Below are 26,645 nucleotides of genomic sequence, written 5' to 3'. Positions count from 1 at the left end.
ACTCTTCTGGAGCCTTGGCAATCATAGTTTCTTTCTCTAGGTCTCCTACGGCAGGCGTCTGAGCAGAATTAAAAGCATAAGCACGTGCAGAAATAATCCGCTTCCCAAGATAGTAAATGCTGAGAAGTTCTATATTAGAACATGCTGTGAGTGCTGACTGGCTGGGGCGTGATTAACCTAATAGGCTTACCTCCACTTGCTATCCGCATCTGTCAGGACGTGGGCAAAACACAAGCCTCTAATCCACCAGTCCTGGGTCCTTTAGAATTGTCCTGCTTCTCATTAACAGCAGAGAGCTCAAAACTTGGGTCCAGTCCCTGTGCACTGTGGGCCACAGGAGTCAAGAAAGCTGGGCCCCAGGTTAGTACATTGCAGAGACTACAGAGGATTCTGGTTTGCAGTTGCCCAGATGGACTAGCAAAAGATCTTTCCTTCCTGCTTCTAATACAGCTCTGAAGGCCATTAAAGGTCGGGGGGAAGATGACTGACTGCTGAAACCATGGGCTGCACACCTTCCCACAGTGACATCGTAAACAGCGTGGCGAAGAGTGGCATCCAGTTTTTGAAAAAGCCCAGGGGAATTTTGCCAGGCCGCCAGGGGGACAGTGAAAAAGGCTCCCTCCCTTTGCTGGTGAAAAGTTGTACCTGCTATGACTCTGAGGGGAACCTGTCCTCGGGATGGAGGCCAACGGGGGAGCAGCCAAGTCCTGGGAGGACCCAATCCACAGCTGAAGGTGAGTTCACGGGAGATCCAGCTTCCGGTCAAAGCAAGAAGCAGGAAGAACTGATCCAGGGCGGCAAGAAGAGCTTCCCTTCACAGCTGAACGGAGCTCAAAGTCACATGGTCAAAGACATTCCACTCAAGACACTGACCTCCCACGGAATGCAAGAGGAAGACGGTGAGGGAAGGGAAAGGAAGCCAATATGCCACAGGTCTGGCAAACGGGGTCCTGACTGCCAACCTGTCCCACCAACTCCCGGGCGGGAAGGCCAGGTGGACTTCCCCGAGCCCCTGGTGAAGGCCCACCAGCACGCTTATGCCTACCTGCACAGCAGCCTGTCCAAATATGAGGCCGTCCTGTGCCTGGTGCAGCAGGCCACGCAGACCCGTGAGCTGTTGCAGCCCATGCTTGGCTTCCTGCTGCGGTGCTTTGAAGAGGTCAGCCGGCTCTTGGGGGACATCTCCCAGGATGGAGAGAAGCTCCTCCAGGCAGTCCGGGGGGACCTGGCATGGTCACCAGGGAAGGGAGAGCCAGAGGAACAGCCAGATCTCCTGCAGCAACTGCTGCAGTACACAGTGGGTCGGCTGCGGACACTGCAGGGTGCGATGTCCCTGCTCACCAGAGGCTCCCTAGAGGGCTGCAGCCGCACCCTGCACTCCACCGTCAGCCACCTGGAGAACAAGCTGAGCACACAGAGGGACACTGAGGAACACCTGCTGACGGCCCTAGGGCAACTGGAGAGCCTGGCTAGTGAGCCTGGGGTTCAGGGTGTGCCCTTGTACTCTGAGGACAGTGGCATTGGGGCTGACAGCGAGTCCGTGCATTCCATGGACAAGTTGGGCAATCAAGGCAGCTGGGACTTGACACCAGAGCCTACAGAGTGGAACACGACCTTATCCCAGCTGGAGGCCTGGCCATCAGGACATGCCTGGCAGCCAAATCCATGTTGGATGGGCTCAGACGTGCCCCAGGACTGCCCATTCTCAAGACCTCCGAGGGCCAAGGTTCAGCCAGCAGTCCAGGGAGATGCCAGCAGCCCATGCTCCTACAGCACAAGCCGGGGACACAGCAGCCCCAGGCTGGGCCACAGCAGGGTGTGTGATGGCCCCGGGGCTGGGGACCTTGCAGAAGCACGGTTGTCTCCACGGTTTTCTTGTGGCTCAGGCTTGTCGGTTCCAGTCCTCAGCGAGGATGAGGACAGCAGCCCAGAGGAGGGCGAAGTGAGCAGCGTAGTTCCATGTGCATGGCAGGAACCAGCTTCTCCTTCAAGGCCACGATCATCACCTGCCAACTCAAAAAGCCCATTTCAGCCACACCCCAGGCGGCCTAGGAGCCCCCAGACCCGGGAAATGATTCTAAAGATGAAGGAAGCCATCAGTGAGAGGATCAAGTTTGTCCCTGTGCCCTCTGCACACCAGGGCTGGGCAGAGGAGGAAGAGGGGATGGTGACGGTCCCACCGAGGCCCAGCACCGTCAGTGGCAGCCGGAGGGGCCCTGAGAGGCACAGGAGGTCCCAGTCAGAGGGGTGTCTCGGGAGTCCCACGGAGGACGTCACCCTCCAGGAGCTGCAGAGGGTCCAGAGGGATCTCGGACAGAAGCTGGAGGCGTTTTATGCACTGAGTGCCAAGCAGCAAGGTCAGAGCAAGGAGCCCAGGACAGTGGTGCCGTGGCCCAGCAGCACTTGCAGGGTCAGCCCCAGTGCCAAGCTCAAGGCCTCTCTCACCAAGGGCTTCAGTGTCCTGCCCAGTCAGGACAAGAGCATCTGGCAGAAATGCAGCCCCCACCCTGAGGGGGACCAACCTTGGCTTAGGAAAGCCAAGAAGCTTCCAAATGATGCCCCAACTGGTGAGAAGGACCACGAGGCTGCCAGCACCCAGGGCTGGAATGCCGAGGGCTGTCCAGCTAGGACGTCAGTCAAGAAGCTCATTGAAACCTTTAATACCACTGAAAGGCTGGGGACCCTGGGAGACAGCAAGAACTTGGGGTCACGGGCCTTTCTGGGGAAGTGGGGGGTCCCCCTCATGCCTCCAAGATTTCCCATCTACAGGGGTCTTGCCCCTTTGTATACTAAGCCTCAGGTTTCTCCAGCAGCAGGCAGAAACCCTCTACAAATGGGCACGCCCCGGAGGCCCTTTGTCCCTGTCCTCCCCCCACTGCCGCCAGCAGAAAGCCCTAAGAATGAAGATGATATCAGCTGGGAACCTGAGGGGGACCCAGGGAAGCTCCCACCACCACCCTTAGAAATCCTGATGGACACATCATTTGCTTCTCTGGAGTTCCCAGGAAGCCATGCACCTGTGCCAGCAGGTAACTCCCCCAGAGAGCCCCCGGAAGCAGGACTGGCAAGGACCATGTGGGCACCTGCAAAGTTGAGAGCCTCCCTGAGTCCCAGGAACTTGCTACCCAGCAAGAGCTCCGCTGGCCCCAGCAGGCACCGCAGCACGGGGCCAGCGGGCAGCAAGATGAGCTGCAATCCCAGAAGGCTGGCCCCGGAACTGAGCTCTCCCCGACAAGCAGCAGCAGCAGCAGCAGCAGCAGCAGCAGCCAGCCCAGACCCGGAGGGAGACAGTGGGGCACAAGGTCAGGCACAAGCAGAGAAGGCTATTCCCAGGCACCGCTCCAGCCCTGCATCGGCACACAGCAGGATTTCGGAACCTGGCTCAGCCAGACCAACCAGGGGGCCACAGCCAGCCGAGGCCCCCAGGCAGGGCCCAGAGAGAAGCCCCACATTGATCCAGAAGGCCTCTCCCCCAAGGGCTCGCTGGGTACCCCAGGCAGACAAGAGGCACCGGAGCTTGCCTGCCTCCCACCGGCCTGCCCGGCCCAGTGCTCCAGCCACACACGGGTCCCCCAGTCCACCGCTCAGCCCAGGAGCCCCCAGCCCTCCTAGAGTGCTGAGCCCACCTGCTACAAAGGGGCGAACCTCCCCGCTGCCCAAGCACAAGCTGTGCAGCTCTCCCCCAGCAAGTCCACCCACGCAGCACCCAGAAGCAAGTTCCCCCTCCTCTGGCCCCTCCCTGTCGCCCCCAGTGTCCCCTTCTCAAGGACACAAGGAAAGGAGACAATCCCAAGACAGCCAGGCAGCCATGGCTGAAGCACCAGGGAACGCAGGCTCCATCTTCTTCTGCCCAGCCACCTCCTCCTCCCTGTTTGAAGCTAAATCACCCCACCCGACAGCCCACCTGCTGACCCCACCAGGGGCTGGAAGCCTTCCAGAGACTCGGGTACGATGCTCCAGGCCACAGCCAAAGACTGACTTGCAGAGGAAGACAGCTCTGTGTGCCCTCAACCCACAGCCTTTCATCAGGAGGACCTCTGCCCACCGCCAGCCAGGGCTCCAGCCCCAGCTGGCTGGCGCTGGCCCCACCAGCCCCACCTGGGACCCCCGACTCAGCCAAAGCAGGTAGGAAACATCCCAGAGCCCCTGTCCTTCAGGTCCTTGGAACAAAACCAAACCCATGGACCCTGAGCATCTTCGGGGCCAAGAGGAGAGGCAATGGGAAGAAAAGAGGTGTGGGGGAAAGGATCCAATGCCCACTCAGTCCTGAGCGACAAGGCTCTTACCTGCTGCCTATGAGAGTTCCAGGGGATGAGCTCGATGAAAAAGAAGTTTGCAGTGATTTCGTTAGTCTAACTTCATGCACCTCTTATTCAGAAAATGGGGAGACCACGCCAAGACCCCTCCTGTTCCCGGCTCACAGCCACACACCCTGGTGCCGGCAGCTGGCAGCCAGGGCTGCTGGGTCATGCAGGGGGCCAGCTGTTGGAGGTGGCTCTTAGACTGTTCCCAGGACCCCTGTCCACCTTGGTTCTGGTATCAAGAACTCGAAAGCAGCCTCTGTATGGGCTATATTGTTTTTTGTCATATTTGAAATTACAACTGAGAAAGGTATAGGCATACATTTAAAAAAAGATGGTAAAACACATTCTATTGTTCCTATGAAAGATTTTCTACCCGCAGATGATTTTGTGAAAAGAGTGGCCCCACCTTGCATTTGGGCAAGTCTTTTGAGCGGCTCCACCAGGCCAAGGCACATCAGATGTCAGTCAGACAGAGGAAGGACCACCCCTACCCCACCCCCCCCACACACACACACGCCAAGAGAACAATGAAAGGGTCAGTCGCATCATAGCATTAGAAGGAAAAGAGCTGTGACCCGTTGGTCCCCTGGAAGGGACTCCCAGACGCCCCAGGCTCCAGAGCCATACCACGACAATGGCTGGGTCGGGATGTATGCAATGTGTTTGGCCTCCTGCGTATGTACATACAGGTTCAAGAGTCACATCCACCCCTGCTCCACACAAGATCAAGGGCGTCTGTACCTGCCCTCAAGGGAGCTGCCAGCATCCCTGGTCATGAGCAGTGGGTGACTTACATGCCACGTTCCCAGTCAGCAGATGGACCTGCCACACAGGTGTAAGGGGACGCGGAACAGCCATTGTAAGAGCACTGAGCAGTGGGCTCATTCCCTCCGATGGCCACCTTACGAAGGGAAATGCGCCTTTCCTAAGAACTGTGGCATGGAGGAGAAAGAGTATCAATCTAATACCTGTTAGCACTGCTATCAATGTGTCTAGATATCAGATCAGCCAGCACCAGCCTTGGCTATCTTTGCGTTGCCCCCGGTCGTGTAAATCAGCAGTTCATTCCTACTAGACTGATGGCATGATTGTGGGTTTGACAACCTGTCCAGACATACGTGGTTATTTTTTACAAACTACCCAGCGGTCCATTTTAAATATACTATCTCTAGAAAGTTTTGCCTGCTGGTAGTGATATCAACGTGCCCAGCTACTTGAAAGAAATGAAATATTGATGATTTTTGCAAGCATCTTAATGTGACGTTGCTGCTCTTTTCTTAAATCTAAGATGAGTTTCCTACAGCACAGTGGCTTTCATCTAAGAACCTCTATAAATGTTAATGCATTAGTTCTCACACCAGCCACTTAATCAGTTATTAGATTTCTAAAACTGTGCCCTTCAGGAGAAGGGTCTGCGAGAACAGGAACAATAAAATGGCATTAATTAAAAACACTAACATTTTAAAACAGCAGGAGCAATAATAAAGTCACATAAAATTGTTCAAGAAGAAAATAATGCCCTTTTCTCAGGCTTCTCCTCGGAACACAGCAGACTAAAAGGTTGTTTTATGTGCTAAATTGCCAACACTTGGGGTTTGGGGGGACTTGTCGCTTGCAAAAGAGAGGAGGTTGCATAAAAGGGAGCCTAGCCCAAGGTCACATAATGACAAACCCCACTCCCCTGCCATTGGCACCCCCACACTTCTAAGCCATGCCAAGCTGTGAGTAAGTGATGGGAAGATGCTCAAGCATGAAGCTGGTGTCTGGGAGCAGAAGCGCATCCGTCACAGGGCCATGAGTCTTTGCACAGGGCATGCATCTTTGTCTGCCATCCTGCATGCTGGGAGCTAGCACCAGAGCACTGGTTGTGATTTCCCCAAGACTGCACAGCAAGCCTGTGCCAGAGAGCTGGAGACTGCTCAGCACAGTCTGTTCCCCCAAGTAGGGACTTGCAGGAATGCAACCACACCCGTTGTGACTTGCAGGTGGACAGGCCTCCTCCCAGTCTTGACTCCCATCCAGTCATCCTCTGCTAGGCAAAAGCTTCCTCTTCACAGAGGAGGCGGTTAGTGTGTGTTTGTATTTTCCTGGACTCAGGGCCCTGCGGAATGAGAACGGTCCTTGGAGGCTCCCCAGCAAGCTCTGTTTCTGAGCACATCCTGAATACCCTAGTGCAGGCACCTGTCTCGAGGTCTCAGGATGCTGCAGCCCTACGCGAAGGCAAGAGAGAGCCAGACCTCATGCTCCAATGGCACAGTGTCCAGTCTCTGCACTGTGCAGTGTCCAACCTGGTCTGTACCACCACCCATGCTCTGTCTCAGTGACCAGCAGGACGGCAGGCGGGCAGCCTGCTTCCCCAGCAGTGGTAGAAACATGGCCTCATGGTGCCAGCTGGGTGTGCTGACAGGGCCTTCCTAAAGCTCCAGAACCTCCTAGGGATTTGGGAGATACAGTCCTAGACCCACCGTGGCAGTGTCCAGAGGCTGCCCGCCACAGATGTCCCTCTGGAGATGCTCTCTGCTCCCTCTAAGCCCTTGCAGCCAGGGAGCAACAAAGGAGCAGGTCACAAAGTGCTTTCCCCTGCTCCAGGACAAGTGAGTAAGGTGGGATCCATGGAGGCCCACCAATCTCAGTGGCCCCAAGCACCTGCAGGGACCTGGGGTAGGACCAGGGGGCTACATGGATGAGACTGGCTGTGACCTCCAGGACACTACCTTCCTGTCTGACAGCCATGATATACAGCAGTCTCAGCACCCACCCATCTTGTCCAAACCCAAATGTAAACTTGTTCTCTACCAATCAGCCTCCAAGGTAGGCCCTAAGTGCAGAGCTGGGGACACTAGGAAATAAGGTTCACATAGTGGGCAAGTATGTGCTGCCGGAGGGGAGAAGTAGGTCTTCTGGTCCATGTTGTAGGGAGCAAGGCTCCCATCCTGGTCCTGAAGTGAGCGAGTGGGCACTCCGAGTGAGGTCTCACCTGCCAATGGTTGGTAGTCCTGGAGTGCCAGTCAGAGCACTTCCTCCTGTGAAGCAGCACTACAGTGCCAGTTACCCACCTCCTGGCACACTCAGAGCCCTGTGCACTGCCTCCAGCAAGGATGCCCATGAGTGCCCAGTGAGACACATGCTGAGATGCTGATTTCCATGTTTACATAGGAGGGTGTGGAGACCCAGAGATACGGATGAGCCACAGGGCATGCTGTGCCCACTGAGTGGGATGGCCACAGCTGGCCCTTGCCAGCCAGTTTCTGACCTCTACACTGTGAGGACCTGAGACCAGCCTGCCAGTGAACAGCCAGTGTGCCCCCTCTCCCCAGAGCTGGTCTCCCTTCTAGCTGAGGCTTAACCTGTGCTGCTTTCTGAGTTTCCACAGCATGCAGCCACACCGAGGACCACATGGGGGGGGGGGGTCCCTTGGCACTCACAGCTCCCCCTGGCTCTAAGCCAGCAGCTAGGACTCTGCATTCTACTCCAATGCTGGCTGGGGCTGGATCAAAGTGTTTCTGTTTGGCTTCATGTTGGAAAAAGCACAGCAGCTGGCAGAGCTGGTTTGTGTTTTGCCATTTCTTGTTGCTGTTTTTAATCCAGCCAGCTAACTCCAGCCCGTTATTAAACAAGAAGTGCTTTAGAAACAAAAGCAAAACAAGAGCTGGGCTCCCAGCACTCCTGTGCAAATTGCTTTGTTCAGAGCGGCAGGGCCCTGGCACCAACAGAAAGAACAGAACTCCACCTGTCTGTCCCAGGACCCAAGCTGACTTCCCACAGAGCCCAACCAACCACTGCAGGCTCACAGCCCCACCCACCTGATAGGGACAGTCTTTGGCACCACAGAGGGATGGGGCGGGGCCAGGGAAGGGGGGAGGGCCAGGAGGGCCAGGAGGGCCAGGAGGGCCAGGGGGGCCAGGAGGGCCAGGGGGGCCAGGAGGGCCAGAGGGGCCAGGAGGGCCAGGAGGACCAGCAGAGCAGGGTCTGATCTCACCCTTTGTCTCTGCAGCAGCAGCAGTGAAGAGAGCCCCAAGCAGGACACAGAGACCTGGGGCAGCCCTTGCAGCCAAGGCGGTGGCAATAGGCAAGCATCACCCCCGGAGCTCTGTGTGTTGGGCCACGGGCTGCAGCCAGAGGCCCGCTCCAGCCACATCCAAGACAAATCCCAGCTGGAGACACAGCCCCAGCAGAAGAATGCAGCCTGACAGGCTGGCCACCAGATCACACGGATGCCAGTCACCACAGAAGGCAGAGATGGTGGGTGAACAGCTACTGCCGAGATGTCCCGGAAAGCAACCTCAGCAGGGCACTGCCCAGCAGGTCTGCTTGGCCTCAAGCAGGCACCATTTTTTCAGATTTGGCTCTTGGTTTGCCTTGGGGTTCAGCGGTTACCCAGAACTTTAGACTCCACAGTGGAAACTCTGTAATCCCTCAAGTGCCTCCGTCTTACTTTGGGGTGGAGAAGAGGTGGTTTATTACACACTTCATAGGCCAGGCACTTTCTCGGGTTAGCGCCATCCTCACCACAGCAGCATTCTCGGGTTTGGCAGATAAATGCTGGGGGGTAGGGGCCCCCCTACCTTACTCCCTCAGAGTCTTGCCTGAGGCCTCAAGGCTGAGAAGAAGATAGAATAACACCATGCATGGACGGTTCTGGCTCTTTCTATCTCATCTCATTGCCCACGATTCCCCCACCACTCCATCTGCTGAAGCACACCCAGCTGTACGGATGGTTGGAAGGCACTGTGTTTTTAAGGTTGAATCATGGCATAGCACTGAAAGCCTCATTAAGATCTTGGTTTCTATGCTGATTAGCTAGCAGCTCCCATCAGGCACAAACTGAGCTGGGATCAGAACACACAGCCTCTCCCACCCTCTTCCTCTCTTGCTTGCCAAGCCCACCCCAACACCAGCGAACTGGTTCCATACCACCTCCCGGCCTCAGCAGAGTCCAAACACTGTTGCCAGCCTAACCCATCCATGGGTTCTCCTCCGAGTGGGCACAATCCAGCCTCCCAGACAAGATGCCCTGTGCCCTAATGGAGGCACTTGTGTGACACGCACATGACTGTCTCCTTCCACCACCACCCAGGGCTTCTTGGTGGAGTGTATTCCCAAGTCATCTACAGAACTTCTGCTGGTATTGAAAGAATGGCCAGGCATGCCAAAAACCTGCTTCTGCCGATGAGCTGTGCGCTTGCTGCACATCTTGGAGTTTTTCCACTGGAGGCTGCGGAGTGCTCTCTGTGTGGAAAAGAACTTGCAGTAATTGGGTGATTCAGTGCCTGCTCAGTGGGTTGTCAAAAGATAAGAACACTCACCCAGCATCATAGCTAAGCGGCCCACCCTCAGATTTGCTGCCAAGTTGACTTTTTGAATCTGGGGGAAATTATAGGCCTCAAATCCTTTCTTTTCAAATAGAGCATGGGCTCCCCATGTCTCAGGGGCTCAGGCTTCCTCCCCAGAGAGAGGTTGACTATGACTAATAAATTCTACCTGCTGGTGTTGGAACTGGCTTGTCTGGTTACTAAGGAGGAGGTAAAGGCACCCAAAGCTTAGCTGATTAAGCTACCAACAGGGGCCACCACCCACCCCTCTGGGGAGAGAGGGCTTTTTATGCCCAGCCATGCACTTATATTCACTTGTAGAGTGGCACTACTGACTTCAGAGAAGGTTCCAGGCCATAGGCAGACCAGCAGATGCACAGGCAGAACCATACCTATAGCTGGACATGTGGGGACCACTTGTACCGTCAGCCACCCAAATAGTTGGGGATGAGGTAAGAGCATGGGAGGGAACCAGGCTTGGATGTCTGGTTCACTCTGCCTAAATAGGAATGACAACATGGACAGCAAAGCAGAGCTCCAGGTGAGCTGGGCCCCGGCTGAGCAAGCAGGAGCTGACTGGCAGGTGGCTCAGGGCAGACAGGTTGGCAAGGGGGCCTTACCCCGTGCTAGGGTTTAGCAGCAGGATCCTAGGAGCTTTGAAGAAACAAGGTCTGGCTGCAGGAACACAGGACAAAGTGGATGAAAGTGTGGTACCCTGTGGGGGAGTTGCCACAGAGGTGATAGGGTAGAACCGGGTTAGGAAGAAAGAGCAGATGAGCCCTGGACAGGAAAGAGGTCTGCTTCCTTAAAGGCAGAGCTGGGTTGTGCTGGAGGCTGTGTGCCCTCTGCTATGGCAACCAGGGCTAAAGGCTGGAAGCCAGCCCCATGTTTTCTCGGCAGAAAGATGGCCTAAACGAGCCTCTGCTGCCCCCTAGGATTGTATGTGGCCAGAGGCTCTTGGTACAGGAAGTCACCTCTACAGCAGGCCAGGTTGGGAAGCAGCAGCAGCAAACACCCCCCTCCACAGTGCCAGTGACAGGAGGGGGCCAACAGCACCTGGGTGGATCTCCCAAAACACCTTGTCCCTCGAGGGAGCCTGACATTTATGGAGAGCCTCCTGTGCCATGAGTGGACCCAGCTACCCCAGAACCAGGCAGCAGGGATGATAAGCTAATATAACCCTTGTGTGACCTAAGGGCTGTGGGAATCTTCACTCAGCTTATCCCAGACAGATGGAGAGGGAGCACTCAGACAGAGGAGCTGGGGAGCGGGTGGGCAATGAAGGGCAAAGGTAGAGCAGGTGCACGGAAGATGTGATTTTTGGCTGCTGTAGTAACTCCCAGGTCTGATTCAGATCACATGTGAATTGGACTTTGGGCTACGACATCCATTGAGGGTTCTGCCTTGGCCATTGCTGGTAGCCATGTGCTCAAGCCTGACTGCACAGTGACTTCTCTGATGAGCCTCTCTTGCCCGCTCGCTCTTCCTGCACCCAAGAACCGCATCCTTGCTGCTGCCAACTCCACTCCCTCAGCTCCAGGGAGAAGGGAGGATGGCTCTTCTCTGTTTAATTGCCCTGCTGTTAATTAAGGCCACAGAGTCAACCCTTGATGGGCTTGGGTCCACACATTTTGTACACAGACCTAGAAACCAAGAAGGAGGGCTAGGTGTAAGACAAGGAGAAGGTCCCCCAGCTCAGTTCGAGGGGTGCACATCACACCGAGCTTTGTATTTGGACCAACACCCTCCCAGGAGTATAAGTCTTCAACTCATCCTCCATACCCACACAGACCCCAGATCAGTGCAGAGGTGTGTCTAAGCCCAGCCTTTCTCCAGCACATTAGTAACAACAAACACAATTTTCTGGTTCCTTCCAAAGGATTCATGGAAGGCAGAAAAATCAAATCTAATACTGTGGCAGAACCGCGATAGGTTTTTGCAAGTATACGTACAATCTGAAATGAAATGCAATCGCTGTTACAGCATGAGCCTGTGGCGTTGTTTACTGCAAACAAGGCTATTTTCCTTCCTTGCATCATCAGCCCATTTTAGAACCTAGAATAATCCACGCTGATTGAAAACACAGGGCAGTCAGACCAGGGAGGATTTTCTTTCATTGTCAAGGGCTTTTATCTGGTAAGACTTACTTCATAAATGCTGCAGTGTGAGTGGAAGGGGTTTTGAGAAATATCTTCTTTTTCTAAAATGAGCCAGTGTTTTGCACGTATCAGGGGAGCCAGTGCAATGAACTGAAGTGTGGACATGTTTATCAATGGACTGTTTGTCAGTTGACTGTTACACACTGCCAAGCACCCACTCCAACTTCCAAAGGAATCTTCTCAGAGGTAATAAATTTTTAAGTAGCTCCACAGCAAAGATTCTGAGGAACTGCCATAAAGTAAATGGGCTCTGAACTTGGATTAACAGAACATGTTATACTGTGCTAACGTCTACTCCCTGGGCTTACCTAAAGTTTAAATAAAGTTCCATCAATCCATCCAGACGTTTTTATGAAATGTAATTAAAGATGTATTGCACATGAAGAGGAACAAACAGTTAATTCGCTCAGCACTCTAATTCAAGTTTATGGAGGGCTCTGGGTGCTTCCGGCTTGATTAAATTCAGGGACTTGAGAAAGTAACTTCCTGGGTGTGGGATTCTGCTGGCCTAACCCCACCCCAGGTTCTCAATGAGATCATCCCAGACATCCCAGAGGTGTAGCACACAAGCCAGGGACGTTTTACGGCTGCAGGGGTGGCAGTAATGGGACCCAGTGTCATCCATAGACAACAACGCTGAACAGCCTGAATTGGAGGAGAGAGAACAAGCAGGAGACAAGAGAGGAGGCCACTTGCAAGTCGCGGCAGTCAAACTCCTTCCAGTGGTTGGGACCGGGTCACAGGAGCCTGACTGGCCCTGGGCACTGGCTTCCCTTCACCTGGAAGGCAGGGACAACACCACCCACTGCTTCTCCAGTCATCTGCAAAACAAGGCCAGCCGGTTCTTTCCCAGCCCTCAGTGTGGGTTCTCTCCCAGCCCTCAGTGTGGGTTCTCTCCCAGCCCTCACTGGGAGCCACCTTGGATCCGTTGTCATGCTTTGTTCTAAATGCTCTCTCTGTACTCAGAATTCTGACAAAGAGAAGAGCTTGCTTGCATTTCCCCCTCAGTCAGAGCTGTGCCTTGATGGGACACAGCTGTCAGAGTCACAGAGTCACGGAAGGGTTCCTTGTCTCTCAAGGTGGAAAGAAAAGACTTCAAAACATGTTGTTTGTGATCACAAGTACAGATGCCAAACACACTGTGAGAAAAAGCAAATTAAGCCCCTCCCTCACTCATCTGTTCCCACACAAGAGATGGTCTGCCAGAAAGGCACCCGTTGACATGTGTGTGGACTGGATAGTGGGGCTGGTTGGGTTGAACCAGGCTTCAATGCCCATTGACATGTATGAGAGCTGAATGGATGTGGGACAGACTGGACTAGTCTGCTGTACATACTGGCAAGCACGGGAACCAGGGTAGGGGGGCAGGCCCGGTGGGGGTTATTTTGGGTCACTCCAACTAGGCTATAGCTCCCACTGGTTTATGTGAGGGCCGAGTATGTGCTGGGCAGAATCAGGCTGGACTGCAATACCCATTGGTTCCAGTCGAAGTCGGGGCTGGAAACAGAACTGACCCAGCAATTGCAACCACCAGCTGATCGGGGCAATGAGCTGTACCAAGCCCTGTACTTACAAGTACACACAAGAATCTGGTCTGGGAACACCTCAGACAAAGTTTCTTTGGAGATCTCCCCAATCAAAATGCCAGACTCAGAACCCTAACCATGAAAAGACAGAGGACAGAACAAGTCAGTCAACTACCTCAGCCATATGTTGGCAGTGAAAAACTGGGCAAACGGAGACTCTATCATGGACTATGTCAATCAGTGGATTCTTTAGTGACCTCATCGTGCTTGGAACGGTGAGATTGGCAGCGATTCATAACTGTTGAACTATCAAAACCACTTGAGCAAGTCCCTTGGCACATGCTGCCCCACATCGGGACCTGGGATGGGTGGGAGACTGGGTGGGGCTTCTCCCTTTATCTCCCCCTTTACCCCAGATACATGAAGAAAACAATGTGGAAATAATAGTCTTACCCACTTTCCTGTAGCCCTTGAGCTTTTTTGCCCTAATTAACTATGTAAAGATTGTCAAAAATAAAGAAAAAAAAGTAAAAAAAAGAGAGAGAGAGACGGTCTGCCGGTCAGACAGGTGCTCAACACACACCCTGGGTGGCTCCTGAACAGCAGCTCTTACACTAGGAGATAGGCCAAGGCCAGGTCAATAACAATGATATCCTTTCTCCGTAGGTCACATTCCACCCTTTCAAATATAATGATCCATGTATTTCATTGAATATTCAAGGAGGAAAAATCCTATGACATTATGAACCAAGTATTATTTTAGCAACATTTACAAATGAAAAAGAAAAATGAGCCTGAGAGATGGCCGAGGCCCTCCTCCAGCCAACGGCAGAGGAGGCTGCAAGCTCTCACTCAGCCGTAGTTCCAACACCTGCTGTAAGTGGTATTCTGATTATTCCCGAAGGACAGATCTACAGGAGATTGCATGGTGTTCTCTGAGAACTTTTTTTCTCTGAAAGCTGAAAGGAGTAATTGAGGAGAATAATTGAGGTTTACAGAAGGGATTATTATAACTATTTTTAATTTATTTGTAAAATTTTAATTTATTTGAAAGGCTACACACACACACACACACACACACGAGAGAAAACAATCTTGTATCTGTTGGTTCAGTACCCAATCGCCATCTCAGCCAGGGCTGGGCCCAAGCCTGCAATTTCTTCCTAGTCTGCCATACTGGAAGCAAGGGCCCCAGCAACTGAGCCATCTTCTGCGGCTTTCCTAGGTGCAACAACAGGGTGCTGGGTTCGAAACAGAGCTGCCCAGACTTGACCTGGTACTCAGATGGAATACCAGCATGGCAGGCAGTAGATTAACTTGCTGTTCTATAACTCTGGCCACTTATTTATTTTAAACATTTTTGGAAAGGCACAGTTATGAGAGAAACAGAGAGGAAGAAAGAGATCTTTCATTTGCTGATTCAAGTGGCTGCAATGGCAGAGGAAACTCCATCTGAGTTTCCTATATGAGTGACAGGGTCTCAAGTACTTGGCCCGTCTCCTGCTGCTTTCCCAGACACTCTAGCAGGGAACTGGATCAGAAGTGGAGTGGCTGGGTCACAAATCAGTGCGCATATGGGATGCCAGCATTGAAGTGGCTGATTAACATACTGTGCCATAATGCTGGCCCTGGAATTATTATTATTGAGATTTATTTATTTTTATCTGTGAGGCAAATTTATAGAGAGAGCAGGAGAGACAGACACACACACACAGAGAAAGAGAGAATCTTCCATCCATTGGTTCACTCTCCAAATGGTGCAGTAGCCAAAGCTGATCTGATCTGAGAGCCACAGGCATCCTGAATCAGAGGTCAGGACTTTGTGATCAGAGCTGAGCCCCTTTCCATTCCCACAGAATGGTCTCCTACGGCCCCCACATCAGCAATACTGCCTGGAGCTTGTGGGTAACACAGGGTCCCCTGCCTCACCCAGGACTCCAGGCATGTCCCGTGCATTGGCTCAAGCTGGCTCCAGCCGGCGCCCAAGCACTCTGCCTCCAGCAGTGCTAGTGAGAGAACGGGAGAGAGGAGGCAGACTGGAGCAGCCACAAAGGGAGAGGAGCACCCAGATCTTCTTCTGATGGGAGGGGGGACAGGAGGAGATGGCGGTGAGAGCAAGAGACATGGAGCTAATGTTATGCCTGGGGGCAGGTGACCATGGAGTGGGTGCCACTGGCAGACGCTGCCGGAAAACTCACTGGCACCTGTCACCAGACTAGGCAGGTTTCTTGGCAAGGACCAAGGTGCTGCACCGAAGTCAGCACCCTGCTAGACCTACCTCCCGCATATTTGTAGTCATGGCCTGAGCTCCAATCATTTCTGCTCACACCACTACTAACCCCTCTTGGCCCCAGCCAAGGCAGAGCCACCCTTACTGTGCCCAGAGCCTGAGCTCCACATCTCAAGTCCCCCTGCTAGGAGCTGTTCTGCCAGCTGCTCCCCAAGAGGCCCTCCCCTGCTCCCTGCCTCCCCATTCTGCACCCCCCCTCTCCAGTGCAGCCACATGACCTGCCAGTGGCAGCCGGGGGCTGTTGTTGCTGAGCCCGTGTGACATCTGTATACCACATGGCATTATGTACTCCTCCAAGTGTTTCCACTTAGGATGCTTCAAGGGTCAAGAGTCCTCCAGTCCCCTTCAGAACCAGCCAGAATAGCAACTTCTAGAGTCCAGAGGAAACATTCAGACACAAAGATGTCAACAGCGCCTTGTCTCTCGCTGAGCCTGCAGGTGCTGGCAGAAGGTTCCCACGGCACCAGGCTGCTGCACTGCTGAGCTGGCTGGGCTCAAGCACACAACATCCCCATGCCAGCGATAACTGCACTGGCCTTGAATCACAGCTCAGAGGCCTGGAGGGCTACCCCCCTAATCACAGATGGGGCACTCTTCCCTCAAATGGGGTGACTCTTTATCTCCCCAGCTCTTCACCTCCATCTGACCCACAACTGGCTTTGCTGCTCTCATGTTTTATTTTGGTTGGCATCAAATCCAGCTACTGGAAAATTCTCTTGAAGTTAGAAATGTTCAAGAGATGGGGGACAACCCTGTAACATAACGGGTAAAACTACCACCTGCAGCACTGGCATCCCATATAGGTGTTGGTTCAAGTCCTGGCTGTTCCAGTTCTGATCCAGCTCCCTGCTAATGTGCCTGGGAAAGCAGGAGAAGATGGCCCAATTGCTTAGACCCCCTACACCCACATAGGGAGACCTTGACAAAGCTCCTGGTCCATGGTTTCAAGTCAGCCCAGCTCTAGCAGTTGAGACCATATAGGGAAATAAACTAGTGGATGGAAGACCTCTCTCTCTCTCTTTATCTCTAACTCTGTTTTTCAAGTAAATAAATAAATCTTTACGGAAGAAAGAGAGAGAAGAAAGGAAGATGAGAGTGGGTGTTTAGCTCAGTGGTTTAGACGTCCACATCTCACATCAGAGGACCTGGACTCGACTCCTGGCTCGGCTCCTGAATGCGGGTTCCTGCCAGACCCTGGGGTGCAGCAGCAGCTCACGGAATTGGGTTCCTGCCACCCAGTGGGACAGCTGGCAGTTCCGGGCTCCCAGCCATTGCAGGCACTTGGGGAGTGGACCAATAGACTGTAGTGCCCTCTTGCTCTCTCTCTGGGTTGGGAGTCAGTGGGTCGGAATACTGTGTGTGTGTGTGTGTGTGTGTGTGTGTGTGTGTGTGTGTGTGTGTGTGCATTCCTGTTTCTCCAATATGTGAACAAATAGTCTTTCAAGTGCAAGGAAAAGAACTTAGAAAAATAAGCATCTCTTTTATTTCTACTTCAAAATAAACTATATACATCTGGAACTCTATGGGGAGGGGTGAAGCAGGCCAAGAGATTATAGCATCATAAAAATAAGATTGAAATCTGAATTGCCCCATTTCAGCCTCAGGCTTCCTCCAGCTGCTGAGGGGGCAGTGCGTCAGCTACCTGTCATCTTGCTGTCCGGTGGCAGCCCTCTGCTGATGACCCTGCGGCTGCCTGCTGGTGGTCTGGCATCCAGGAGTCCCTGCAGAGTTTTGAGGACATGTTCCGGCTGGCCAGTGGCCGCGTCCTGCAGGCGGGAGCCCATCTGCTCCCACAGGCTCCTGGTCAGCCGACGTACCACTGCACCCACATTACCACAGTGTCCAGGCAAGACGCCGCTCCCCAGCATGTTGTTCAAGAAGTACCAGAGGACGGGCAGCACGTGGCGCTCCACAGCTTGAGGTTTCCGTGGGTAAGCCGAGGCCACCAGCGCTGGTGAGCAGAGAACAGGGGTGGGCACTTGAGCAGGGCATGCACCTCCTCTCACAGGCCAGCAGCTCTGCCCATTCAGAGCCCACGCAGGAAGCAGCTTGGGCTGGCCCACCACCACCCACGTGAGGATCCCAACAGGCTCCTGCAAGCCCAGCGCAGGGGCAAGAGGCAGCCACACCTGGTGACAAACCTGACTGTGCCTGCCAGCTGTGCATGCCTGAGCAAGCCACCCCCATCTTTCTGAATCTTTCACAAAGCTGTCAAGAAAGGGAATTCAACGCAAATCAAGCTCTGAAAATGTTTACAGATTTGATTTAAAGTATATATATATATATATACATATGCATGTACTTCAAAAGGCCTGCCCGGAAGTCAAGGCATCCGCATCCCACGTGTTCCCAGCTGCGTTCAAGTCCTGCCTGACGCAGCTTCCTGTTGATGCAGAGCCTGGGGGCAGCAGGGCTCAGCTCCCACGTCCCTTCTCCCAGCCTCAAGCAGACACTTTGTCCACTCCATGCCCTCTTAAGCATTTGGGGAAATCTGAATTAAAGTTATTCTGGTGCAAAAATAATAATAATGTATAATCAGTGTTTTTATCCTTTATGAAGACCCCTCACGTGCATGAATTTCAACCTGATCTGCAATAAAATAAGCTTCTCTGTTGATCCCACTTCTCTGGGAGGTTTTTGAAGTCCCATTACCTGTGCGCCATGATAGGCAGGCGACGACACTAGCTGGTGTGTCGCATGGGTCTACATCACAGTCTAGGCGTGAGAGGCCACACGGGCACACGCTGTTCCACAGAGGGAAGTCAAGACGCAGTGAGGCGCCGTGGCAGGTGGAAGCAGCTGGCAGGGAACAAAGCCACCAGGGACCTCCCAGCCTCTGGGGATGCCACGCACAGGGCACAGCAGCAGGCCACAAGGTTACAAGCCTTGAGGCTCTGCACAGACCTGCCCCCTTCATCACAGCCTAGGTTTGCAAGGGTTATTCAACCTCTCTAAACTCCAGAGAACCCAGCAGCCAGCTCCACCTGCCAGCCAACCCTCTATTGCCAGAGGACCTGCAGCCAGCATCATGGGCTATGCTGGGTCACCACACGGGGACCATGCCAGCCATGGGGTGTGGCCGCATTGCCCCATGTGCGTTGGTGTGAGCCATGCCTGCTTGCCAAGCAGTCTGTTCTGCCTGTGGTCCTGCCAAGGTGAAGACAAACAAAGCTGAGAATGAGGCTGTGTGATTCACAGGCAGAGACACTAAGTCTCCACCCCCGAACCCAGCTGCTTCCAGCCCCTCATGGCTGTTTTCAGCTCAGGGCACCTCTAGATTCAGAGGCTGGCCTGGCGTTTTGCTTGAAACCCTCAATTTGTCTTCTCTCATAAGGCTATCAGTATCCAACCCCCACCCCGGGAGCCCCTAAGACCCCTCTGATTTCAGGATCAACCCAAAGTGTTAGAAGCCAGAGCCGACCTGGGTCCCTGCTCAACCCCAGAGCTCTTGTAGTGGCACTTCTCACTGAGTGCGTATGTGGGTTGCAAGGCCACCCCCTCAGGGTTTCTTTATCCCAACCTATGTTGCCCCACCCCCGGAAACGTGCAGAGGTCCTTCAGAAGCCAAAGGGTCGTAATCCTCATAGAGGCAGGACTATGCCCCGTGGAGACAACCCCAGCAGTGACCAAGAGTCTCAAGCAGAAAGAATCGTTCTTGTGGGGTCTGGCCCTGGCTCCCTCAGCACCAGTGGCTCCTTCTGGGGTCTTCCCCCACTGCTTCCCTTGAACGTGTGCCAAGCAACTCGAGTGTCTGAGGTGCCAGTGACTGGGGGGGATAGGTGGATGCCTCTGTGAGGTGTGCCCCTAAGAAGTGCACAGAGTCAGAGGAAGAGCACCCAGCAGGGCTTGGTGGGCAGGGGAGCACGCGTGGACAGGCCAGGTGAGTGGCTGGGACAGCAGGGAGGGCTGCAGGCTGGCGCCGGGAGGCTGGGGAGAGGACACTCAGGGACATGCACACAGCGCGGAGGCTGTGGCTCTGCAGCAGCTCCTGGCTCACATCCGACATTGCCCCCAAGGGACACTTCCCCATTCCCTTTTTCTGATCTCTATAAAAAGGACATTCTGGGGGGTCTTCCTTGTGGGGGTGTCAAGAGGACTCCAGGATCCACTGCCTGCAAGTCTGGGCAGGAAAAAAGGATCCAGGCCTGTGTGTGCCCTCCAGGAGACTATGACATCATCCTATAGACAGCTTGGGAGCCCGGCAAGGATCCCAGCAGAAGGATGCCATGACCGGTCTGTTTCAGGGGGCGCGCCCACAGCCCTGGACATAGAGACAGTCAGCCTCAGGCCACCCAAGACCCTACCCTTCTGAGGTCTGGAACAAAGAGCTGCTTTGGGCTAGCTAGAAAGCTGATCAAACTAAGTTAGGGAACCGCCCACGCCTAGAGCTGGAGGCGGCAACCGAGCCCGCGTCCTTCCCGGCGCTGCCACCAGAGGGAGCAGCTCTCGGCCTGCGATGACCGTGCTCGAGGCAAAGCAGGAGGAGGGTGGGAGAGTCCTTTCCTCCGCTGATGCCTGGAGCCACGGCCAAGGACCCAGCTCCCCGGGACACCGGAATGTATGCATTTCAGAAGTTTCTGTATCAAAGAATTCCATCTTTTGCTTGTGTTTTCCCACGAACTTGCTGAAGCAGCCTTATGTAGTCCCAACCCCGCTCTGGGCAGGGCCAAGGGCACTGCAGCCGCAGCCACAGTCTTGGGCACTGACCAAGGCACGCATCCTCTAAGGGCCCTCCACCTGGAAGGGGCAGCCTCCCCTGATGCACACAGAGGCGCTCTGTGGGCCAGGGGAAGGTGCACAAAACCAATCCCCATCCAAACCAAAACAAAGATTTTCTTCTGGCAATGTAGACTTATCACCAATAAATAAATCAAAATAAAGCCGATCATGACCACGGGAGCTTGACCTAGTTCTGAGATGCCCACAGTCGTCACCGGAGTGCCTGGGTTGGACTGTGGCTCTGGCTCCCAGCTCCAGCTTCCTGGTAATGCAGACCAGCAATAGGGGATACCTCAAGTAATTGGATTCCCCATTCCCCATATGGAGGACCAACTGAGTTCCTTGCTCCTGGCTTCTGTCTAACCCAGTCCTGACCATTTCAGACATGAGGAGAGTGGAATATGAGAGTTCTCTCTCTGTGTCTCTCAAATACTATAAATCTGAAAAAGTGAGCTATCAAAAATGTGAAATGGCCTTTGGGGATTATTTCAAATCGCAGACAAGCGGGTGGCATGGCCACATGACAGAGAGAGGTACAGAAAGAAACTGGAAAGCCACAGTCAGGGGTAGACGTGGTGCTCACCTGCCAGGCGCTCCGTGATGTCCAGCACCGCTCGGCCACTCAGGAAACGCACCCGCCCCGCGAACGTCTGCAGAAGGCAGAGATGGTCTGCAACAAAGACAGCATCAGTGACCACGAGGCTGGGGGCCAGACCACAGCCCCCGGTGCTCCCAGGGCAGCTGCCCACAGCACCTGCACAGAGTGGTGGCCCAACCTGGGAACACATCCACTGATCCAGGTCACACTGGAGCCGCACGAAACAGCAAATGCGTGTGTGGTGCTGGGGAAGATGGAGTGACCTGAAATTAACTGACTATCAAGCGGCCTCAGCTCCTGCCACAGATCTGATTCCTATTGTCTGCTCCTCAAACAGGGCAGACGCATGAGAGAGAGAGAGAGAGAGAGAGAGAGAGAAGGAGGGGAAAAAAAGAAGGAAGAGATGGATGGATTTAAAAATAATAGGTGAAAGGCATGGATGATGGAAGAGATGGGTGGATACATAGAAAATAATAAAGAGATGATAGATGAATAAGGACATTGATGAATGGGTAGACAGATGATTGACACATAATAATAAAAACAGTGGATGATGGAAAAGATGATGGATGAATGTGCAGATAGGTGATCGCTAGATAAAAGACAAAGGAGACAGATGTTGCTTAGATGGATAGAGACATGAATATGTACATATGCAAATGTGGTTTCAAGGGAATTGGAGGCACTGATCCATGTACACACCAGGTTAGGCACTGGCTGCCCTCAAAGCCTGCCCTGGGTTCTAACCAATAGGACATGCCCACGCCAAGGGACTGTGTGTCCTCCTCACTTGGAACTCACCCACACTCTCTGTCATAGGCTCTGAGCTGGGAACTAAATAAGTCGAGGTCCCCACCTCCACACCTCAAGAGGCTCCTCTGACAAGGACTTGACAAGGGTGGGAGCCAGTGTGTTCAGGAAACCGAACCTGGGGCCTGAAGCCAGGGTGGGCGACTCATCTTGGCCCGCCAGGCCTGTTCCTTTAGCCCCTGCATCCCTGGATGATGGCTCATCACCAGGAGCAGAGGCACCTGCCAGCCCGTTGGGGGTCAGGAGGGGGGCGGGAAGACAGTAAGAGGAGGGAGGTGTGCATCAAGGGCATTTATTACTTCTCAATGACAAATAGAAAACCTCCCAGCCTGGCCTGATTTCTCTTTGGTTTTGAACCCCAGTCTGATACCCAGGCTCCAGCACTGACAGACTTGCAGCCAGCAAAGTTCTTTCTCCATCTGCCCCAATTCACCTCTTAGAAGGCTGAAGGTTAGAAGAATGTTTAACCTCTTTTTCCTGAATTATCCCAGTGCCTTCCCACACACCCCAACCCCAGGAGCACAGCTCACCCAGCTACCCAGCCAGCCCTGGACTGAAGGCCGGGACGGAATGCTTCCACACTGGAATCTTGACAGATTAGCAGAGAGGCGTCACCAACAGGACAGCCACGGCCAGCAGGGAGTGGAGGTTCTGAGGTAAAGGACCCCTTCAGCAGCCAGATGTGTTTCCATAGTCAACTCCACAGGACCCCACCTGCCCCGGACTGGGACGCCACCCCCTCCTTCCCACACATTCTCCAATCATTAAGATTGAAGCTGTGCCTTCCTCAGAAGGACATACAGACAAGCCTTGCCCTTTTCAGGCAAGCTGAGCTACCCTAGGAAATGCTCCAGACCGGAATGTTCTTGTACATCCATGTTGTCCCTGCCATGACTGGCTGGCGGGGCGGGGGAGCGGTCCCAGCACACCTGCCTGCCCGTGTTTTACAACCCCAGCAGTCGCAGCCTAGATCAGTGGGAAGCAGAGCAAGTAAGAGAACATCATTGTTTAGGAATGAGGTCTTGGGGTCTCTTTGCACCTGTCAGAGAGAGGAGGATGGGAGGCCTGCACAAATGTCACCAAGGCGGCCCCAGCCCAGCGTCCTAAGGTCTCAATCTGTTCTCTGCTATTAGAGCAGACCACCACAGACTAGGAAACTTAACAACCACAGACGCTTGTCTGCTTCAGGTTGGGATGCCCTGGGGATGCCCTGGCACCTGCCAAGGACCCTTGTGCTGCTATTCTATATGGGGCACCAGTTCATGTCCTAGCTACTCTACCTCCCATCCAGCTCCCTGCTTGTGGCCTGGGAAAGCAGGAGAGTACTGCCCAAAGTCGTGGGACCCTACAGAGACACGGTAGGCCCCAGCTGGCTTATCGATCCCAGAGCACCAGGACTGCCTTCCCGCAGCAAAAGCTGCCCTGCTGAGTCACTGCTGGGTCACATGCAGAGGGGGTGACGGATAACACAGCAAGTGGGCAGGTTGTGAATCACCTGTGTTTGAACCCTAGCTTTTCTGTGTGAGGTTAGACAAACCACTTTGTCCCCTTCTGCCTGAGTTTACCCCTCTATGGAACAGGGATGGGATGAATACCTTTGTTCTGAAGATGCTGTGATAGTTAAAGGAGTTTTCATAATGCTTAGGTCAGTGTCTCAGGACTGTCGTGAGTATCAACCATCAATGCTACTGTTATTACCCTGGAATGATCTCAAAGTTCCACATTGGAGAGACCAATCAAGAGGCTGGAATCTAACCAGTGGAAATGACCAGACAGGTCCCCCAGCCTTCCCTGGAGTTTCCATTGGCTCCTCTGGCACCACACAAGGAAGTCCAGACCAGCCCTGCATTGATGAGCTGGTTTCCAAAGCCTTGCAACAGAGTGGAAACAGCCACCAGTAGCAAACTGGAGACCCCCTTCCCTGGGCTCCAGCTCCTCTGTCCACAGGGCAGGGGGCCACAAGGCTCTGGCATTTCCTATTCAACCAAACTCCCAGGCCACTAGACCACACCGCCCTCAGGTCATGGGAAACAAGAGATGAGGTTTTAAGAAACTGAAAACCACATAGTACAGACGGTAGTAGCAAAGACACAAGAGTCCAACTGGACCCTCAGCAACAAGCAAGACTCAGAAAGTTACAACATGTGTCATAGCTGGCTCCTCAGTAGCTGCCTCGTCTGTGCAACTCGGGACAAAACTGGGAATCCACCTGCACTGAAATTCATGATTTTTGGCACATCACAATGAAATGACTGTTCAAAATAATTCAAGTGTAAATGCTCACACTCTGATTTTTTTTAAAAGCAGGACGCAAATTCACACATTTAATGCTACAACCAAGCACACAAAGAAACACAGAAAAAAAAAATCTAGTAAAAAAAAAAAGTAAAATGAGGGGCAGGCATTGGGCCTAGCAGTTAGCTACCTGGGCACAGTACCCTACTCCTTACAGCAACAGTGATGCTTCAAGAAATTGGATTCCTGCCATTCACATTGATTGAGTCCAAGGTACCACACTTGGTGCCCGGTCTGGCCCAGGGTCGCTGTGAACATTTGGGGAATAAAACAGCAGATACTTCTCCTAATCTCCCTGACTCTGAATTAAAAACGACAATGACCAAAACAAACACTTTGAAAAAATAAAAATTTAAAAATAATTAAAATGTTAAAAATTGCATCACAAATATAAATAATGTTTTTAAGGAGCTAGAAGTTATTAGAAGAGTTTTCTTCCTTCCAAATGCTTTGTATTTTCCATTTTCTCAATACTTGAATAACTACATTTTTTTTTTAAATTTTTCATATCTGAGAAGCAGATTTACAGAGAAGAGAGACTGAGAGAAAAAAGAGTTCTTTCCAAGAGGCCACAACAGCTGGGGCTGAGCTGACCCAAAGGCAGAAGCCAGGGGTTTCCCTGGGTCTCCCCTGTGGGTGTAGGGACCCAAGGTGTTGGGCCATCCTCCACTGCTTTCTCAGGTCATAAGCAGGGAGCTAGATAGGAAGTGAGGCAGCCAGGACTAGAACCAGTGCCCTTATGAGAGGCTGTCACTGCAAGGTGGAGGATTAGCCTGTTTTGCCAGCCCAATAAGTATGGCTTTTACAGTAACAGAAAGTAAACTTTATATTTCTTAGTTAACTTAAAAGAATACATGGTGTCATGTGGAAGACTGCAAAATAACATAAGAAACTGACTATTGTTAAATGAAAGAGCCAAAGTCAGAATTACATGTACATTACAATTGTTCACTAGGGAAATTTGTATACTGATAGATAAGAAATAGAAAAATGACATATTTCTAAACAGTTGCTATGTTGAAGAGGCATCAAGGATGGGTTTTTTAATTCAACTAACAATGTGATATTGAGAGTATGATTCATGCAAAGCAATGAATTTAAAATCAGACAGCAAAATAGTGAAATTGGACCTGAAGCCACCCCCATTCCAAGCTTATCTGCTGTCCCCAGCACTGGCTGGAAGCTAGACTCAATTAAAAGAGTGTCTAGTGGCCCTGAGCAGCCTGAACTGGTGGTCTGACCCAGAGGGGATGAGCTGTCGGCAGCCTGACGCTTTCATTAGTGTGGGTCCTCCCATAGCTAACCCAGCCACAGGGCCGGCAGGCTGCCAGCAGAAATCAGCCTGCACTCCGCAGGTCTAGATGCTATCAGACAGCCCCCAAGGCAGGCAGTGATGGGCAGACAGCTGCCCAACACTTCTCCTTCCTCAGCACTCCCAAAGGGGACATGGACCAAAGCCCCCACCCATTCCATGACAAACACAGCACTCAACTTCACCCATGCTAAAGAGAACAAAGAACAAGTCCAAGACAATGACTTTGGTGAATGGGTCCACCACCACATTGCAGAATCCAGAAGGAATGGCAGAGGTCACCTGAGTTGGCCAGCATCTTGGATGGTCTGGGCTGTCTGGGCTCCATGGCAGAAGACAGCCTGACCAGGCACCATTCTTGGTCTCTGATCCCATAGTTAGCAGAAAACCCTGTGACTGGCTAAGCAGTTGCTTTGTGACTTCTTGGAGCCTAGAATCCCAGGGGCGTAGAAAGCAAGCTCTGGAGAAATTTTTTCCCATCAAAGGATTCCAAGCATTTCCAAAGGGGGCTACAGGGCAATAATTCTGCCCTCCTCCCCCGACTCCAACCAAGGAACCACTAAGACCACCAGGCTCAACTTGGATGGCTTGGGAAGGCCACTGCCACTGCCCCTTGAGCCAGTTCTGCTGCCACCACCCATCCAGACCCCTGCTTAGTGGGCACTGTGGGAGGCTTCCTTACATGCACGCACCTCAGCCTTTGCGAGCCAGATTCAGGCCACGCCAGCAGGTGAGAAGCATCCTGGCTCTGACCTGCATGGAGGTAGCAACCAGCTGTCACCACACAGATAGCACTTTCAATTCCAAGGTTGCAGGCTGAACTGAGAGGATGTGACTCATGGGAAAGCTCATGATCACACCGGCAAAAATGACCTAGAGCCAAGGCAGTGCCTTTCCTCATGTGGTTCCACAGGATCCCCCTGCCTGGGATGTATCAAACTCTATGCATCCCCTGAAGACCAAATCCTCCTATTCCCTCCAAGCCTGAGCACCTACCTCAGTGTTACACAGGAAGACAGTTACCCCTCACACCTGCTCCATTCTCCCTGCATCCAAGTCCTTGGAGGTTGGACCAGGTAAGGCATCATGAGCCACATCCAAAGAAATGGAAAACATAGGCCTGGTCCTGGCAGGTGCGACCCTGACTGTGGCACAGCCAGACCTCTGTAGCTGGAATGTGTTTTTCCCTCTTTGAGGCTCACATGTTGGCTGCTTGGTCTCAACATTAACAATATTGGGAAGTGGCACATACTCTAAGAAGTGGGGTCATCAGGTCCCTGGAGGCCTCACCTGCCCAATGGGATCCTGCTGTACTGTGAC

At 53.0% G+C, this 26,645-nt stretch overlaps 2 protein-coding genes across 5 annotated transcripts in view; one reads left to right on the top strand and one right to left on the bottom strand.

The window, feature by feature from the left end:
* Window positions 1-499: 499 nt before the first annotated feature.
* Window positions 500-8,494, top strand: PCARE (photoreceptor cilium actin regulator). The gene is made up of 2 exons (XM_040992756.1): window positions 500-4,125; window positions 8,302-8,494. The coding sequence occupies exons 1-2, from the start codon at window positions 500-502 to the stop codon at window positions 8,492-8,494; spliced, it is 3,819 nt and encodes a 1,272-aa protein (XP_040848690.1).
* Window positions 8,495-17,219: 8,725 nt separating this feature from the next.
* The window catches only part of TOGARAM2 (TOG array regulator of axonemal microtubules 2), a 33,307-nt gene continuing 23,881 nt past the window's right edge, over window positions 17,220-26,645 (bottom strand). For all 4 annotated transcript variants that reach the window (XM_040993969.1, XM_040993967.1, XM_040993970.1 and 1 more), the window contains 2 exons: window positions 20,894-20,980; window positions 17,220-17,542 (listed from right to left, as the gene is read on the bottom strand). In XM_040993969.1, the coding sequence (XP_040849903.1) occupies window positions 17,226-17,542; window positions 20,894-20,980 (404 nt within the window). In that variant the 3' untranslated portion in view covers window positions 17,220-17,225. The remainder of the gene's footprint in view (window positions 17,543-20,893; window positions 20,981-26,645) is intronic.

This window comes from Ochotona curzoniae, unplaced genomic scaffold, assembly GCF_017591425.1.
Source record: "Ochotona curzoniae isolate NIBS_2020 unplaced genomic scaffold, NIBS_Ocur_1.0 contig_883, whole genome shotgun sequence".
Lineage (NCBI taxonomy): Eukaryota > Metazoa > Chordata > Mammalia > Lagomorpha > Ochotonidae > Ochotona > Ochotona curzoniae.
This window is presented reverse-complemented; position numbering and strand designations above follow the sequence as displayed.

Coding starts and splice junctions, on each gene's coding strand:
- PCARE (XM_040992756.1), top strand. CDS start 500: ATGGGCTGCACACCTTCCCACAGTGACATCGTAAACAGCGTGGCGAAG. Junction 4,126..8,301: donor CCCCGACTCAGCCAAAGCAG/GTAGGAAACATC, acceptor TCTCTGCAGCAG/CAGCAGTGAAGAGAGCCCCA.